The 18202-nt window shown below is 34.3% G+C and overlaps 1 protein-coding gene across 2 annotated transcripts in view; it reads right to left on the reverse strand.

Moving 5' to 3' along the window:
• AP3B1 (adaptor related protein complex 3 subunit beta 1) overlaps positions 1-18202 on the reverse strand; it is a 235741-nt gene that overhangs the window by 123897 nt on the left and 93642 nt on the right. For both annotated transcript variants that reach the window (XM_070377253.1, XM_005899718.3), the window contains 6 exons: positions 15220-15375; positions 10278-10375; positions 8438-8492; positions 8279-8350; positions 6000-6062; positions 3131-3263 (listed from right to left, as the gene is read on the reverse strand). In XM_070377253.1, the coding sequence (XP_070233354.1) occupies positions 3131-3263; positions 6000-6062; positions 8279-8350; positions 8438-8492; positions 10278-10375; positions 15220-15375 (577 nt within the window). The remainder of the gene's footprint in view (positions 1-3130; positions 3264-5999; positions 6063-8278; positions 8351-8437; positions 8493-10277; positions 10376-15219; positions 15376-18202) is intronic.

Here is an 18202-nt window from a genome sequence, read left to right on the forward strand (position 1 = left end):
AAAACAAAACAAAAACAACTTATTTTAGAAAGAACACGTAACAGGGGATTTGCCACCTAACCAATTTTTAAGCATACGATACACCACTGTTGACTACAGGTACAGTGTTACACAGTAGATCTCCAGAGCGTACTCACCTTGCTAAGTAAAACGCGATGCTCACTGATTAGTAGCGGCTCGCTTTCCTTTTCTTCCAGCCCCTGGCAAGTACCTTTCTACTCTTGAATTTTATGAATTTGATTATTCTAATACCTCATACAAGTAGAAACATTCAGTATATACCTTTCTGTGACTGGCTTATTTCACTTCAGGTTCTCAAGATTAGTACAGCCTACTATTATCTTCATTTTACAAATGAGGAATCTGAAGCACAAAGAGGTCAGGTAATTTATTCAAGACAACATTAGCATTCAAACACAGGTAGTCTAGTTCTGCATGAGAGCAATAGCCAGCAGCTGAGTAAGTGTTCAATAGATACGAAGACTACAGTATACTTGTTTTATATTATTGTGTCCCTCCGTTAGAATACGAGCTCCTTAAAGGCAGGAACTTCTTATAGGCTGGTGAATACCTTATTCATCTATTCTACACTCACTAAATACCTCAACTAATTCAAATTTTCAACAAATGTTTATTATATAAACAAAATTTAAAAAAGTCTTTTACCCCAATTCTTTCAGTTTACAGTAGATGGTAAAAAAGTTTTTCAGACCAGCAAATTTTGTGAAAGAAAATCAACTGGGAGTTAAATTATTCTAAGTCAAGTCAACTGAAAATGCAGATTTCTCCCTAAAGTCTTTAAGAAATCTGTTTATCAGTGAATCTTACATTGTCATAATGGGCTATTTTAGGACAACCTTCAAGTCTTCCTAGAAGTCCTGTCCCTGACAAGAAGGAAGAAGTCAGCAGCAACAACAGAACAATCCCCAAAGCCCTACAGGTCCAAGAAGAATATATTAAATACATGTAAAAACAATGTAGCCTCAATGCTGTCCCTGAAAAGCTGCAAGATACAGTATCCAAAGAGCTGATGAGGTATTCACAATATAAAATCAAAGAGGCAGAGATCCTTAGAGGTCCCAAAGGTCTTACAGATTTTAAAGAACCCGAGGCCTCATTCATAGCACTTATTCCTAAAAGCAGATCTTTCAAAAGAAAGACAAAGAGGCTCTGTTATAACAATTGGCCGTTATAAATGAAAAATATTATTGCTTTCTTTATTGTTACTGAGCCAGATTTCCAAACTACAGAAGTGCAGCACACACAATAAAGAGTTAAAGAATCAGGCTAATGATAACTATGCCATCAGAACCTGAAAAATACAATTTAAGTTTCTTAATATTCACAGCAGAAAAAAAAGGTCCATGGTTATAAACAGAGTTTTGATTTACCAAAAACGAAAGTCTAAACATTAAAATATCAGTTTAAATTCGTAAATCTACCTTTAAGAATGATTATAAATTAGTCTCCTCCCATTGTATAATTGTAAACTCATCTAGTCTTCCCTTAGAAGTACTACAAGGGTACAGAATATTCATCTTTTTAAAATGAAGTGAATAAAAAATATTTTTTTAGCAATCAATGTGCTAGAAAGCTGAAGCAGAAACATCTGTTTTAATATCCAGCTTGAAAATTTCACATGAGAAAAAAAGAGTAAAAATACAAAATTGAAAAACCCTGAATACATTTTATATTTCAAAGAACTAGCCAGTGTTCTGATTTGTGTGCTTTTTGTATGCAATCAAAGTGAAATGTGTCTTGTTTGATCAAACAGGAAGTCATTATTAAAGACACAGGAAAATGAAGGCATATTTTTAAACTCACAATTTAAATTGTGACAGAAACAGACACAAAGAGGATGCTATTATTAAAAGTAGAAATAGATAAAATGAATGACATTTAGCACCCTATCCTCTGTAATTACCTTCTACAGTCAGTGTTTTAAAAAAGTCTATTTCCTTGATAATTTCTTTTTGTCACTTATTTGGAGTTACTATACTACACACAGAAAAATGTTCTCTCCATTATAATATCTTGAATTGACAGGTTAACAGTTATAATTTTATGTTGATCGTAAAGATCACTCTTATTTGGGGACAAATTTTGTTTCAAAAAGTTTTTTTCATTAGAAGTACTTACAACAATGTTACAGCTCTCAAAAGCGATCTACTTGTGCGAAAAGATAATTAGGAGTAATATTTGTAGCAAACAGCTATTTTTCAAATAAAATATAAAAGTAATCAATTTTGTTATGTTTCACCTTATGGTTGCTATGTCATATATGCCTGTGTTTAGATATGACATAATTTTATTTAGAATCCCACAAATAATTTCAATAATTTTATACAGAAAATTATGTGTTTCCTAAAAAGAATCCCTTGTTTTAATCTCTTTTTAATTAAATAAATAAATACTTTTAAAGGTGAGAGTTGAATCTTTTTTTTTTCAAAAGGTTTCATTTATTTTAAACCCATATCATACAAGTAACTGGTATTTTACCATAAAGAATGAACTCTAGACTATGTATTTTACTGGATATTACCTATCCAGTTCTACAAAATGTTTAGACACTGATTGGCTTAAAAACATGAAGGTGTTCCAAATTGATGACTTTTACATTTAATTAATCTTGAATATAAAATTATTAAGTTAATCTGGAAAAAAACAACTTGAAATTACAAGTTTAACGTACTTTTCTGATCTAGCCTTTTTAACTTCTCCTGTTGTAAAGTCATTTGCCTGCTTTTAGCACCCTCTGCAGGTGAACCAATATTATACATGACTTATATGCCATTAAAAACCAGTAAAATGGAACCTTTGTGCAAAGAGTGCAATGAAGGTGATTAAACTGTGAAGAAATAAAATAAACAGACTACATTTTCTTAGTTCTGTTCAGGCAAGAAAATTCTGTTTGTAAGTTAATTATCCAATGTACTAAATAAAACAATAACAAAAAGCTTGTGTGTGTGCGTATGTGTATTTCAAAGACAATACGTTACTCTTCATTGTAATCACGGACATACAGAAAAAGCTCAAAGGCAATACAAAAAAAGATATTACAATTTGTAGATCATGCCAAGAATATTCAAACGATAAATTATTTGCAAGTAAAATGAAACTGCCAACTCACCATCCCTGTTGGACAGCAGACACACCAGGCCGTTGAGGCATGTGTCAGAGACTTCTGTGATGCTGGTTGCACATCTGCCTATAGTTTGAATAGTGGCTGCTGCAAACTGTTTATCCTGGCTTTTCACATAGGTCTAAAAAACATTGTCTCAATTAGTTTACACACTGGTACTATCAAGCAAAGAAAAATATCCCTATAATAAGAAGCTTTGTCAAAATCAAATTCTAGAATACACAATCTTCTCATCTATAGGAACAAAAGAAAGTCCACCTTTTGACTTAATTCAGTTCTGTTTTTTCACTTAAAGAATGTGACTGTAATACAGGCACATTTTCAAGTCAGGTTCATTCACCTGTGGCCACAGTAGCTTATAACTCCAAAACAGGTAGTGGGGGAGCAGTCACCCAAGATAGCAATTAGTTTAAGTGCAAGGTTGAAAGAAATGATGAGACCTCTCTTTTTGAAGGTTTCAGTTCATTTAACCAGCAGCATCTATGAATCTATGAAAAAAGGGTGGCCTTTGCAGATATACTAAACCTAAATATTGAGAGAAGTGGAGAAAAAGGAGCAATACGCTACCGATAAACATTTTACTTTAAAAAAGGTTATCTGAATGGTGGTAAAACTACAACAGCCACAGTGAGAAGCATTTCAATAAAGACTTTATAAATATACCTAATTTGCAATAAAATAAAACATCACACTTTTGAAAAAGATTTTCTTGAAAAAAATGTTTTAAAAATACAATGTAAACCACATATTTATACAAACTTAAGAAATTAATCACTTATTTACTACAAGCCTAAAAAATTTTCACTTTGCTTGTTACTTTCCTAATTCAAAAACTAAGCTTTTATTGTGTACAGACAGAAAAAAGATGTACTTTTAATAAATATGCACGTTTATGTACAAAATATAAATGGATTTAAAATCCCATTTTCAAGTGCAATTAAAAAAAAAATTCCCAAACTCAAATAACAAGCACATAATGTAGAATTAACACCTTGTTCATCTAACATGCAAAAAAGGATATGCATTTAAATGGTGTCTAAACGACAAATGGAAGACAAAATCCAAAAACTATCTAAAAGACACATGAAATTGGTAAAAATGGTACCAAAAACATGATTAAAGGTTGAAGAAATAAACAAATTAAATTTCTTAGTTCTCTGTAGGAAAAATCAACTGTATTTAAAACCACTTCCCAGTTGATTACCTAATTTCCTCAATCACAGAAAATAAGTCCTTTGAAAAGTTCTCTATTATTTCAAAAAGTTATAAAGAAACTGTAACACCTATGGGCATAACACATAAACACAGAAATAAAGTACACATATAGACAGTGATAAAAACAGATGTATAAAGAAAGAATATACTTAAAAGTCTGACTGAAGAATGGACCTTATGAAATAGCCTGATATTAAATGAAATGACTGGATTACCAATACTCTGTAATAGATAAACAATGCCATAAAATTACCTGAGACTCACTCCCTACAACTCCAGTAACCTGACAGAAGCAGAAAGTAGAAAGCAAAAGGACATCCAGACAGATTACACAGATCATACATGACAGCAGAATAAGGGACAACTGCAAGCACAGAGACAGAAACTTAAAAGTAAATTAGCAAACCTATAAAAATGAATTACAAGTCACATTTAAGCAATGTTCTATACCCACAGATTACTAGCTAAGAACTTGAGATACTGTATATTCTGCCATGCAAATATAAAATAAGCATATATCCTAATTTTATAAGAACTTTTTCTAAAAAAACATATAGCATAAAAGTATAGTAATCCAGTTACAAAATTACAAAGCATGAATATATTATAATATCCCACTACTCCTGCTAAAAGTATAAGATCACATAGCCAAAAAGAAATACAATGTCTATACAGCTAAAAAGAAATTTAGGACAGGCATAAAGAATGATTATAGCAACAAAATAACTTTAATCTATAAAAGCTGTGTGTGTGTGCTCAGCTGCTCAGTCCTTACTCTTTGGGACCCTATACACTTAAAAGCTACCATCTATCACACAACCTAAGCAAGAACACTGGACTGGGTTGCCATGCCCTCCCTCCTCCAGGGGACCTTCCCAACCTAGGGATAACACCCGTGTCTCCTGCACTGGCAAGCTGGAGTCTTTACCACTGAGCCACCTGGGAAGCCACCTATAAAAGCTGGGGGTAGACAAAAATTCTGGGAATACTGTGTGGCATGCAGTATACTTTAGTTAAGAAAAAACTGCTGATGAAATGTAAAACCAGTAATATTGATATAAGGTTTTCTATTACTGTGCTCTACCACTAAGTCTTCAGAGCTAACTCTTTCATCATAAAAAGCCTAAGAGCCATGAGGGAATGTTTTTATGTTTTTGGAGCATGTGTATCTGGGAAGCATCTCAACTATCCACATATAGGATTTTAAAAATACAGCAAAACATTAACAATTAAACAATCATGAGAAGGGCAATTTTAAACCAATTTTTTTGAGCTATACATGAAGCTAGCGGACACTGTCTAAAATAGAAGCAGACAATCAAATAGGGACAACCAAATAAGAAATGAAGCCATTTTCCTGAGTACAGAGTGTAGCACAAACTATTGATGATGATAAGAAAGAGTTATAAACTAGTCTCTCAAATTCTACAATATGAAAGGGACTACATTTTATTTCCCTCAAATTTAAAATTTGTAGTTGATATTTATACTTGAAAACTTATAAATTAGTTGTCAACCTTCTTCCAAATTATACAGTTTTATTTATACAATTACACACATCTAAATTGAGAAAGATATATATCTAACTTTAAACTGAACAGATGTTTTAGAAGTTATTACATAATTAGCATTGTACACAAACCTGAAATTCTCGAAGAAGAGTTGATATGTTGGCTTCATTTGCCAAGTTTGTCAAAATTTCAAGCTAAGGTAGAAAAAGAGAAAGTAAACGTTTTTTGATGCTATGGAGAGAGCAACATGGAAACTTACAATGCCATATGTGAAAAAGATAGCCAAAAAGAATTTGCTGTATGACCAGGGAACTCAAACAGGGGCTCTGTGACAATCTAGAGGGGTGGGATGGGGAGAGAGGTTCAGGAGGGAGAGGACATATGTATACCTATGGCTGATTCTTGTTGATGTTTGACAGAAAACAGCAAAATTCTGTAAAGCAATTATCCTTCAAATAAAAATTAAAAAAAAAATAAAGAAAGTGAATTTAATAAAGGTTAGCCATTTAATAGAAAGGTAATTTCTATTTCAAAAAAAATGCCTATTACAAATGTGAGACATTACACCTTTCGGGTGAACTTTGCCTCCCTACATCTACAAACACAATAATGATATGGTGCTTAAAAAATAATTACAAAAAAGAGAATTCTAAAGCTTCGTTAATTGTTTGCTCCAACTTTACAATTTATTATCTAATTAACCTAAACAACTTATGGCAGTTTTCTTTTTCTTTTAATAATAAAGTTAGAAAACAACTTGCCCTCCATGTAATACCTCTATGTTCCAGATACCAATTAATTTTTTTGACTAGTTTTCCTTCATCCTACCAAACCAAATATTTAGACATTTTAATTCTTTCTTCTGGATTTAGTTAAAAGAAATGTGCAATTAAAAGTTCATCTCCAATAGGCTTGCTGAAAAAATTTCAGTATCTACTCATAAAAAAATATTCAATTTATCTGAAGGAAAGCTTCAAAAAGGAAAACAGGAACACAGAACAGATGGGACAAACAGAAAAATAAAAGATCCAGACATAAACATATTCATATCAATAATTACATTAAAGGCAAATGATCTAAACACTCTAATTAAAAGGCATAGATTGTATGAGTTTTCCTATATATTCTGGATACTAGTCAATTTTTAGGTTATGTACTGGAAATATTTTCTCCTAGATTATGAACTGACTTTTCATTTTACTTTGATGAGAACATCTTACTTTGTTGTACTATTTTAAAAAGTAATTAACACAGAGAAAAGGTAAAAAGCAGTTTTTATCTAAGCCATTTGCTTCTAGATTTGCCAAAATGATGCCACATCATCTCCAAACACATCTTGTACGTATTTTCTGCAAACAAGGACATTGTCCTACAGGCCACAATACTACCAAGAAAACCAGGAAATTAACACTGATACATCAAATCTATACAATAATCATTTATATTTAAGTTTCACTAATTATCTCATAATGTATTAAAAAAAGATCCAGTTCCATATCATACATTATATTTAGTTGTTTAGTTTCTTTCGGTATAAAAGTTTCTTTTATACCCAACCTTTCTTTTGACCTTCAGGACCTGGACGCTTTTGATAACTGCAAACCAATTATTGTGTAAATTTATTATACAATTTGGGCATGTCTTAGTTTTTTTTTTTTTCTTAAACTTAAGTTTCCATGTGATTAACCAATCATTCCAATATTTGTTGATTAGTCTACTATTGAATAGCTCTCACTGGTTTAAAATGTCTCCCCTCATATATGATACATTTTGATATACATAGATCTGTTTCCATGCTTCATATGTTATTATCACATATTCCAAGTATCACATTGTTTTCATCATTATAATTTTATATTCATAACTACACTCTGTACTGTAGTTATCATTCCCTGAATACAACTCTTTCATAATCTCTTGTAGTTGCATAAAATGTGCCTTTTTTCCTACACTGAACCCTATAACCTTGCTATCAACTTACCTACCAACACAAAAAAAAAAGACAAAATCATGTCATTCTTTTTAGATCCACTCTAATATCATCTTTTCCATCAGTCTTTTCTAAATATACCAGAAAATTAGCTGCATCTTTCTCTTTTTCCATAATCACTCAATTCACATCTATAAATCACTTAAAACACAGTGCTGAAATTATCTATTTACATGTCTGTCTCTTTCACTTACTGTGAGTTATTCAAGGTATAGGCAGCATGTCTTAACTTTGTCTTATTAAAATATAGCACAGTAATTAGTATACAATAATGTAGTTTTAAAAGCATAAAGAAAACCCCCCAATGTATCTATTAAAAAAAAAAATAGGTCTCCATTTTGAAAATGCTAAACTAAAAGTTACAGCAATAGTGTCAAAGTAATTATCATTAAAGTCTCTGAAAAATAAGAGCATGCATACCTTCAGTATCTTGATCATAGTTGGATCAGTTGACCTAACGTAAAAACTCTTCAGATAAGGTTCAAACATACCCTAGATTACAAAAATAAATATATAAATACATTTATGATACTAGTGCATTCATTTCTCTCTTAAATTTTGTGTTCACAACATACATACCTTTCTTTGAATTGACATAGTTGCTATATTCTGTAGGACAATATATTGCACTTCCCTAGAAATTAAAGTAGAATTTTGACTAGGTATATTTTCCAACAAAATATATCCTAAAGTAAACAGTATACTAAAGAAAAAAATCAGCAGTAAGCTTCATATTGAAAGGAACTCTTAAATATAATACTGAAAAATTTCTAGCAAATCTTAAGATACTTCTGCCTTCTTTTAAAAATTTTCCCTATAAGCTATACAACATTAGATTTGATTCATCAATTGGAAGAGTTAAAACAAATGTTGTAATACTGTATTCCTAAGAGGCAGAGCCAATGCTGTACATGCTCTGAACATATGCAAAGGTGTTCTTAGGGTTAACGGAACAAACATAACCACAGTGTTAATACAAACTCTTGACTGGAGGGCTCATCATGTGACTCAATTCTGTTCAAAGTGAAAGACAGCTTTTAAAAGAAAAAAATCTATGTTATTTTATGTCCAAATATCTAACAAATGAATGCACAACTGAACCTGGTATAATGCTTCACATGAAAGAGGCATTCCAGATCCTTATTCGAACCAGCTATGGACAACAAAACTTAATGAACTGATAAAAGGGAAAGAATGACTACTCGAATAGACAGAGGAACGCAAAGGAAATAGTATCTTACTAAGGAAGGGCAAAAGCCAACCCTGGGTGAAAGTTGTGGTACTGATTCTGAGCTAAGAACAAAAATAAATATTTATCTTTCTTCTCTCAACTCATTAACACAAGTACTCAAAGGAAAACAATTTAATTTAAAATAACTAATTACTGCACAATATTCAGGGTAAGCTAAATAGCTTGAAACAACAGTTTTCTTAAATACAGAAAACAAAACAAATGACAAACATCTGATCTTAAACTTACGAAGTACATATGACAGGAACTCAAGGTTTCCTGAATTGTTGACTTGAACTGCTGAATTACAGAGAGGTAAAATGGAAAAGTACACTGCTACCTACCTGCCTATCTCCAGGAAATAACAAGCTTATGCATTTCTTTAAAACAAGCAATATTAAGAATATAGCTCACTTCTTAAATATGCTATGCTATGCTATGCTAAGTCGCTTCAGTCGTGTCCGACTCTGTGCGACCCCATAGACGGCAGCCCACCAGGCTCCCCCGTCCTGGGATTCTCCAGGCAAGAACACTGGAGTGGGTTGCCATTTCCTTCTCCAGTGCATGAAAGTGAAAAGTCAAAGTGAAGTCGCTCAGTCGTGTCCGACTCCTAGAGACCCCATGGACTGCAGCCTTCCAGGCTCCTCCATCCATGCATTTTCCAAGCAAGAGTACTGGAGTGGGGTGCCATTGCCTTCTCCCTTCTTAAATAGAACTACAGTAATTAAATATTGCAACTTTACAAAAAGCAGTTCTGTCATAAACTACATAATTCAGCATATGTATTGCTTTATATGAAGCCTTATATAATACTAGTCAATACAATAATACATTTAATGTAGTTTTTCAGTGACTCCAGATTTAATGTAAATCCCCAAAATTCTTATTGTCATGTCTGAAAATACTAAAATACTAGGCTACTGTAATAGCATATACTATATCACAAAAAAATACTTCCAATTTCTTTGGGCTTAAAAAAAAAAAAAAAAACAACCAATATTTAACATTAACTTTGAAATCAATAATCTAAAGGCTTTTATAATAATCCCCTTAAGTATGAAATCTCAACTGATAAAATACAGTCAGAACCATGTGTTAAATGCTTAACAGACACATTTGATTTGTTCAAACATTACCAGTGAAGTAATACAATACAAAAGAAAACACACATATAAAATCATGTCATACCTACTGCTACGAAGTAAACGCACTAGTGATTTAGAAATAATGCCAGCTTCTGATTTTGGTGCTATATGCCAATACAGTTGAGCAACTGCCATAACCACCTAAAAGATAAAGCATGAGAACAGTAAGAACTATGAGCAGTTCCACACTACAGTTTCAAAGCATGTTCTTACATATTATTTCCTTTAACGCCTACAAAATCCCCATGAACTAAGATGAGTATGTTGTTACCCTGTGTAGCAGGTTGAATAGGGTCCCCCTAAGAATGCATGCCTACCCTCGGAATGTGACCTTATTTGGAAATATGGTCTCTGCAGATTTTATTAAGGTAATGATCAAGATGAGATCATACTTGATTATAGAGTGGGCCCTAAATCCAATGTGGATGTCCTTATAAGAGACAGAAAAGGACACAGAGAAGAAGGCAGTATGAAGACGGAGGCAGAAACCGCAGTGAGGCCTGTTAAGTCGCAGAATGCCAGAAACTGCTGGTGATCACCAGAAGCTAATTTATCCCTAGGAGCTTCCAGGAGGAACCCACCCTGTCAACATCTTGACTTAGACTTTGGGTCTCCTGAAATGTGAAAGCGTAAATTTCTATTTATTTTTAAATAAATATTTTCTTTAATAAAAAATTAAAGAAAATTTTATTTCTTTAATCTACACAGTTTTTGGTAAACTGATACGGCAGCTCTAGGAAAGCAGTACTGTACACCCTCAGAAAAAAAAAGAATGTTCAGTGAACCACCCAAGGTCTGACATGCCAGTAGTACATGGCAAAGCTTGACACATACTCCAAAGCCCACAGTCCTCCTACTGTTGCTGCTGCTGGTGCTACCCTGAGACAGGGAATGAAACCAGACACTCAAAGGTAACAGTATTAAGTAGGTTAAAATTTTTCAAGAACCCTCAACTTCAGTATATTTAAGTTATAATTAAGGGAACTCTATTAAAACAATTCCTCTAAAAGACCAGCATTTGAAATTCTGTTTTTCAAATGTAGAACCTTAAAAATAGTGTTTGGTTCAAAGCTATTATGGGGATAGTCAGACTTTCCCTGTCATAAAATTTAATAAGACTATGTTTTCCCAGCTGCCTCAACACTTAGATCCAGAGATCAAAACTCCAGACTTTCCACTTAGTGAAAGTATTCAGTTCGGCATGTGACAACTGCGAACAGAGAGTTACAGAAATTAATCATCTTGTCTTTGGTTATGAAGATATATTAATATTGCTTTATTTTTGCTTGGGCTGTAGGTAACAAATATATAGCAGGACTTTTATGTATCCCTGAAGAGTTTACAGTACTTGAGGGTGCTTAAAGCAAAAACAGTTTCTTCTAGAACTAAGAAACATTTTTTAAAACTAGAGTTATAGGTTTCTCAACTTACTGCTCTATGGCATTTTTGTGTACTTTTCTTTTTCGTAACAACACTGATGTCCAGCTTTGAGACATGACTTGGGAAATTGAGAAGTTTAAGAATATCTAATTTCTTCACTTGTGATCTACAAATACACTTTAATTATAGAACAGCCTCTGCTGAATTTAAAATTTTAGTAAGAAAAAATTAATTACTGACAACCTACAAATAGGTGACAGTCATTTTTTAAAAATATTAAAGCACACAGATGGCTAACAAGTTTTATATGTAAAAAAGAAAGCTGAAGCTTAATAAACTGTACTTTCTATGTGTGTTAATGATTTTAAGATTCTAGCTTCTACTTAGTACGTCATTTGTTCTGATAGGGCACTCCCAAACCCAAAGGGGCTAAAGGATCTTCTTTTTCCCCAATATTTACAAATCTAAGTGTCTTAATTTCTCTTCAATAACCCAAATTTGAATTTTATAGTCTAATTTGTAAAAGCCATGAGGGACGCTCCCATAACTCCAAAACAACTGAAAATACACAACCTGATAGGCCTTCAGCACTTACATTATATGTGTTTATAAGAAAGTACATCCGGTAAAAACTTTTCTATTCCTAACCATTCATATACTATCACCTTATCCAGACTGTCAGAAGAGCCTCCACACAGGACTGACAAAGTTTCCTGAAACAAATTCTCAAAGTCTCTCTTTTAAGCTAAGGCTAAAAAAAAAAAAAAAATCTATTCACAATCCTTCCAAAGTCAACCTTTACGTGTATTTATTGTTGCTCAGTCACTAAGGCATGTCTGACTCTTTGCAACTCCATGTGCAGCACACCAGGCTGCCCTATCCTTCGCCATCTCCCAGAATTTGCTCAAACGCATGTCCATTGAGTCAGTAATGCTATCTAACCTCTGTTGCACCCTTCTCTGCCCTCAATCTTTCCCAGCATCAGGGTCTTTTCCAGTAAGGTGGCTCTTTACATCAAGTGGTCAAAGTATTGGAACATCAGTTTCAGCACCAGTCCTTCCAATGAATATTCAGGGTTGATTTATTTTAGGATTGACTGGTTTAATCTCCTTGTAGTCCAAGGGACTTTCAAGAGTCTTTACTAACACCACAGTTCAAAACCATCGATTTCTTCAGCACTCAGCCTTCTTTACTTACGGTCCAACTCTCACATCGGTATATGTCTACTGGAAAAACCATAACTTTGACTAGATAGACCTTTGTTGGCAAAGTGGTGTCTCTGCTGTCTAGATTTGTCATTGCTTTTCTTCCATGGAGCAAGCGTCTTTTCATTTCATGGCTGCAGTCACTATCTGCAGTGATTTTGGTGCCTGAGAAAATAAAATCTGTCACTATTTCCACTTTTTCCCCATCTATTTGCCATGAAATGATGAGACCAGACTCCATGATCTTAGTCTTTTGAATGTTGAGGTTCAAGCCAGCTTTTTCACTCTCCTCTTTCACTTTCATCTAGAGGCTCTTTAGTTCCTCTTCACTTTCTGCCATTAAAATGGAACCATCTGCACATCTGAGATTGTTGATACTTCTCTCGGCAATCTTGATTACACCTTGTGAGTCATCCAGTTCAGTATTTCAAATGATGTACTCTGCATATAACTTAATAAACAGGGTGACAATATACAGCCTTGACGTACTCCTTTCCCAATCTGGAACCAGTCCTTTGCTCCATGTCCGATTCTAACTGTTGCTTCTTGACCTGCATATGGGTTTCTTAGGAAGCAGGTAAGGTAGTCTGGTATTTCCATCTCTTTAAGAATTTTCCACAGTTTGTCGTGATCCACACAGTCAAAGGCGTTAGTGTAGTCAACAAAGCAGATGTGTTTTTAGAATTCTTTTGCTTTTTCTATGATAGAATGGATTTTGACAATTTGATCTCTGATTCCTTTGCCTTTTCTAAATCCAGCTGCACCAAATAAGCAGGATACCAAAACATATTGGAACAAAAAATAAATTACCTCTAGTTGGTATATAATCAAATAAGCAGGGAACCAAAGTATACTGGTACAGTACAAACTACCTCGATTTGTTTCACTATTCAAAAACATTTTTGATCAGTAAGTATTTGGACTATAAGCCAATTTCCAAGACAAAGTTAAATTAAAAATGAGTAAATTATAAAGTAATTTTAGTTGGCAAGTTACAGCTACTGAAGTAACATCAAGTCAAGTGAGGGCACACTAAAATATAAGCATATTTTACAATATTAATAAAATAACATATGTGTCATTATTGTGCATAGTTACTTAATCATGATTTAGAAACTAAATACAAAGTATAAGATAAAAACTTCTGCTAATTCCTAAGATACACATACAAAGCTCTAAGGACCAAATTCTCAAGCATCAGAAAACAAAGCAGTTCAAGGGAAACTCTCATTTTCAGTTTTAACTAGCTGCACAGAATGATTCATTAAGAATTTGTTTTTAATTAAAATAAGTTTAAGAAAACATTTAACTTGAATTCATCAAAACTTACATAACTTCCAGTTAAGAGGAAACACAGGTATAGTAAAGAAAGTAACCAGACAAACCCAGAGAACATTTTGCAAGACTTGAGACTTCAGAAGATATATAACAACCAGATGCAGTGTAACTGGTATAGGTGAACCAGTTATAGAAGAATTTAAGGTAAACTGGTATTTCATGAGATGAAATTTTACTGAAGTAGAAATAGGGAACTGACTAGAAAAAAAATGTTACAAAATATTATGTGTACTATGACTTTTATCTTGGTTTAAAATATATTATGTACAGACATACACACATATGAAAGAGGAACACTTATACAGAAAAGAAGGATCTTGGAAAAACTGCATTAAGATATTATAACTGATACGTGATAGAAATATAATGTTTATATTAGTTTTTCTAGTTTGTATTTTCTAATTTTCAACTGTATTCTTTTAAAATATTTTAAAATATAGTTATTTAAAATAAAGATATAAAACAAAACAAAAATGTAGGACCTGAGTAAGGATGATTTTTAATTATTCTTACCAGCTAAAATTTACTGTGCGTGTATGAGGTGTCATGCTAGGTGTTTCTAACTATACGTTACTCTTTTCAAAACTCTGATTAGATAAATACAAATATAATGAGCAGAGGATGAGATGGTTAGATAGAATCACTGACTCAACAGACATGAATTTGAGCGAACTCCAGGAGATAGTGAAGGACAGGGAAGCCTGGCATGCTGCAGTCCACAGGGTCACAGAGTTGGGCATGACTTAGTGACTGAACAACAACCACCTTATTAAGTACTCACAACAATAATTTCATAATAGAGAAATAAATACAGTCTTCCAATCAACTGCAAAACATCTTGGGCTCATATCTCAGGAAACCAATTACAAAATCAAAAAGAAAATGAAGAACAGTAGGCATACAGCTACCAAACCAAGTAACCTACAAAAACCTGATTTTTAGTATACAAACAAACAAATAAATGCTCCGTTAATACACTCAAAATTACTTATTGAACTTGCATACTTTTAAGCACCATTTTTAAAAAGCTGTGAACTATTGCTTGTAATGGTTTTTACATACCGCTGCATTCCTGCTCTGAAGCAAAGGCTTTGTATTCCGAATTAAAAGTCTATGGTCTGGATCCATAGCATACGGCCTCTTCCTTTTGTCAGCCTTTTCCTTCTGTTCCTCATCAGAATCATAGAAATCCTTTTCATTGTCCTCTAGAACATCACCCTACAGGAAAGAAATCCAATTCCAAGATGAGTTCAGACCTGGAACCGCCCAAATACTACACAAAGAAAACTTTTTAAAAAACATCTACGATAATGATAGTATTTTACGAATACTACTCTGGAGGCAATTTGAAACTGTGTTACTTATATGGAAGAAAGGCCTTGCTTTTTCTTGTATTTTATGGCACAGTAACTGTCCTTTAGTGCAATAGATAATATTTTTATATTATATAGCAAACCTCACATTAAATTAGCATAGAAATACCCACAGTCATCCAAAGGGAAAACCTGACCATTAAATTCTAACAAAGCCTATGATATGAGACTACCCAAAGCTGAAAACTGTTTCCATAAATTATCAGTCTCTCTGTAACTGGATCAAAGGGTCAGAGGAAAGAAGAAAATTGTTTGAACTGCAACACACATAAAAGAAATCATTAATAAAGTTTGACAGGTTAAAAATTGGTAATTAAGAAGGTCCCTGTGTTGTCAAGAAAGACTCAGTTTGAGATTTATGTATATCCCTGAGACTTGATTATATGTTTTTGTCTTGTACTTTTTATTTATTTGAATTCTCTATTATCTCTGTCAGTAAAATTAGCCTATAGGTGCATGCGTTCATGCATGCAGTTGTTCCAACTGTTTGCGACCCCCCGGACTGTAGCCTGTCAGGCTCCTCTGTCCATGGGATTTTCCAAGCAAGATTACTGGAGTAGGTTGTCATTTCCTCCTCCAGGGGACCTTCTCGACCTAGGGATGGAACCCAGGTCTCCTGCATTGGCAGGATTCTTTACCAGAGTCACTTGGGAATCCCAGCCTACAGCTAATGATTCCTAAAAATAAACAACAACAACAAAAAGCACACAAAGACAATAATATTTAAGTGGATTCAGTGCAATTATGAGGGCTTCCCATGTGGTACGGTGGTAAAGAAGCCATCTGCCAATGCAGGAGATATAAGTGACCCGGGTTTGATCCCTAGGTCAGGAAGATCCTCTGGAGGAGGGCATGGCAACTCACTCCAGCATTCTTGCCTGGAGAATTCCACAGACAGAGGAGCCTGGCGGGCTACAGTCCATGGGGTCGCACAGAGTCAGACATGACTGAAGCAACTTAGCACACACAGTGCAGTTACTATTTAGAGGTAATCTCTGTTACCATGTACCTGAAACGTATTTTCCACTTCTGGGAAAATGGAATAGATATACTTATTCCTATTCCTCTCACTAAGAACGACTAGAAACCCAAGACATTATATATAAAACAATTTAAGAAAAGAAAGGCAGAGAGAAGAAAGGCTGGATATGGACACCTCAGGACCCTTACCAAGGGTTAAGGGGCAGCAGGGTTAGGCAGAGGAAGGAAAGGAGTTTAGCTGTAAAATGGTTACATGAAGGATATTTGTGATGGAAACGGTCTGAATCCTGAATGTATCAATGTTAATACCCTGGTTGTAGTATATTACTACAGTTTTGCAAGACAACACCATTGGAGGAAAATGAATAAAGGTTACACCAGATCTCTCTATATGATTTCTTACAACTGCATGTGAATCTACAATTATCTTAAAATAGAAAGTTTAATTAAATGAAATTAAGGAGGAAAAAAATCAGCAAATCACTTAAAAGCAATTTTCATATATTTATCCATTGTTATAACGATAAAAGAAATTACCTAAATTGTTATAGTTTAACATCACCTAACGAACTGTTCAAGAGATGAGAATACCAGACTACCTGACCTGCCTCTTGAGAAACCTATATGCAGGTCAGGAAGCAACAGTTAGAACTGGACATGGAACAACAGACTGGATCCAAATAGGAAAGGGAGTACGTCAAGGCTGTATATTGTACCCTGCTTATTTAACTTATACGCAGAGTACATCATGAGAAACGCTGGGCTGGAAGAAGCACAAGCTGGAATCAAGATGGCTGGGAGAAATATCAATAACCTCAGATATGCAGATGACACCACCCTTATGGCAGAAAGTGAAGAGGAACTAAAAAGCATCGTGATCAAAGTGAAAGTGGAGAGTGAAAAAGTTGGCTTAAAGCTCAACATTCAGAAAACTAAGATCATGGCATCTGGTCCCATCACTTCATGGGAAATAGATGGGGAAACAGTGCAAACAGTGTCAGACTTTATTTTTCTGGGCTCCAAAATCACTGCAGATGGTGACTGCAGCCATGAAATTAAAAGATGCTTACTCCATGGAAGGAAAGCTATGACCAACCTAGATAGCATATTCAAAAGCTGAGACATTACTTTGCCAACAAAGGTCCGTCTAGTCAAGGCTATGGTTTTTCCTGTGGTCACGTATGGATGTGAGAGTTGGACTGTGAGGCAAGCTGAGCGCCAAAGAATTGATGCTTTTGAAGAGAAGACTCTTGAGAGTCCCTTGGACTGCAAGGAGATCCAACCAGTCCATTCTGAAGGAGATTAGCCCTGGGATTTCTTTGGAAGGAGTGATGCTAAAGCTGAAACTCCAGTACTTTGGCCACCTCACGCGAAGAGTTGACTCATTGGAAAAGACTCTGATGCTGGGAGGGACTGGGGGCAGGAGGAGAAGGGGACGACAGAGGGTAAGATGGCTGGATGGCATCACTGACTCGATAGACGTGAGTCTGAGTGAACTCTGGGAGTTGGTGATGGACAGGGAGGCCTGGGGTGCTGCGATTCATGGGGTCACAAAGAGTCAGACACGACTGAGCGACTGAAGACCTGAATGAACTGTTTTCCTTGTAACTGCTTTTAAAACACAATCTTTACTTAAATATCACTGAAAACACTTTTCATCAAAAACATGACCTTTAGGTTCCTTAGAAGTG

Source organism: Bos mutus, chromosome 10 (assembly GCF_027580195.1).
Source record: "Bos mutus isolate GX-2022 chromosome 10, NWIPB_WYAK_1.1, whole genome shotgun sequence".
NCBI classification, from domain to species: Eukaryota; Metazoa; Chordata; class Mammalia; order Artiodactyla; family Bovidae; genus Bos; species Bos mutus.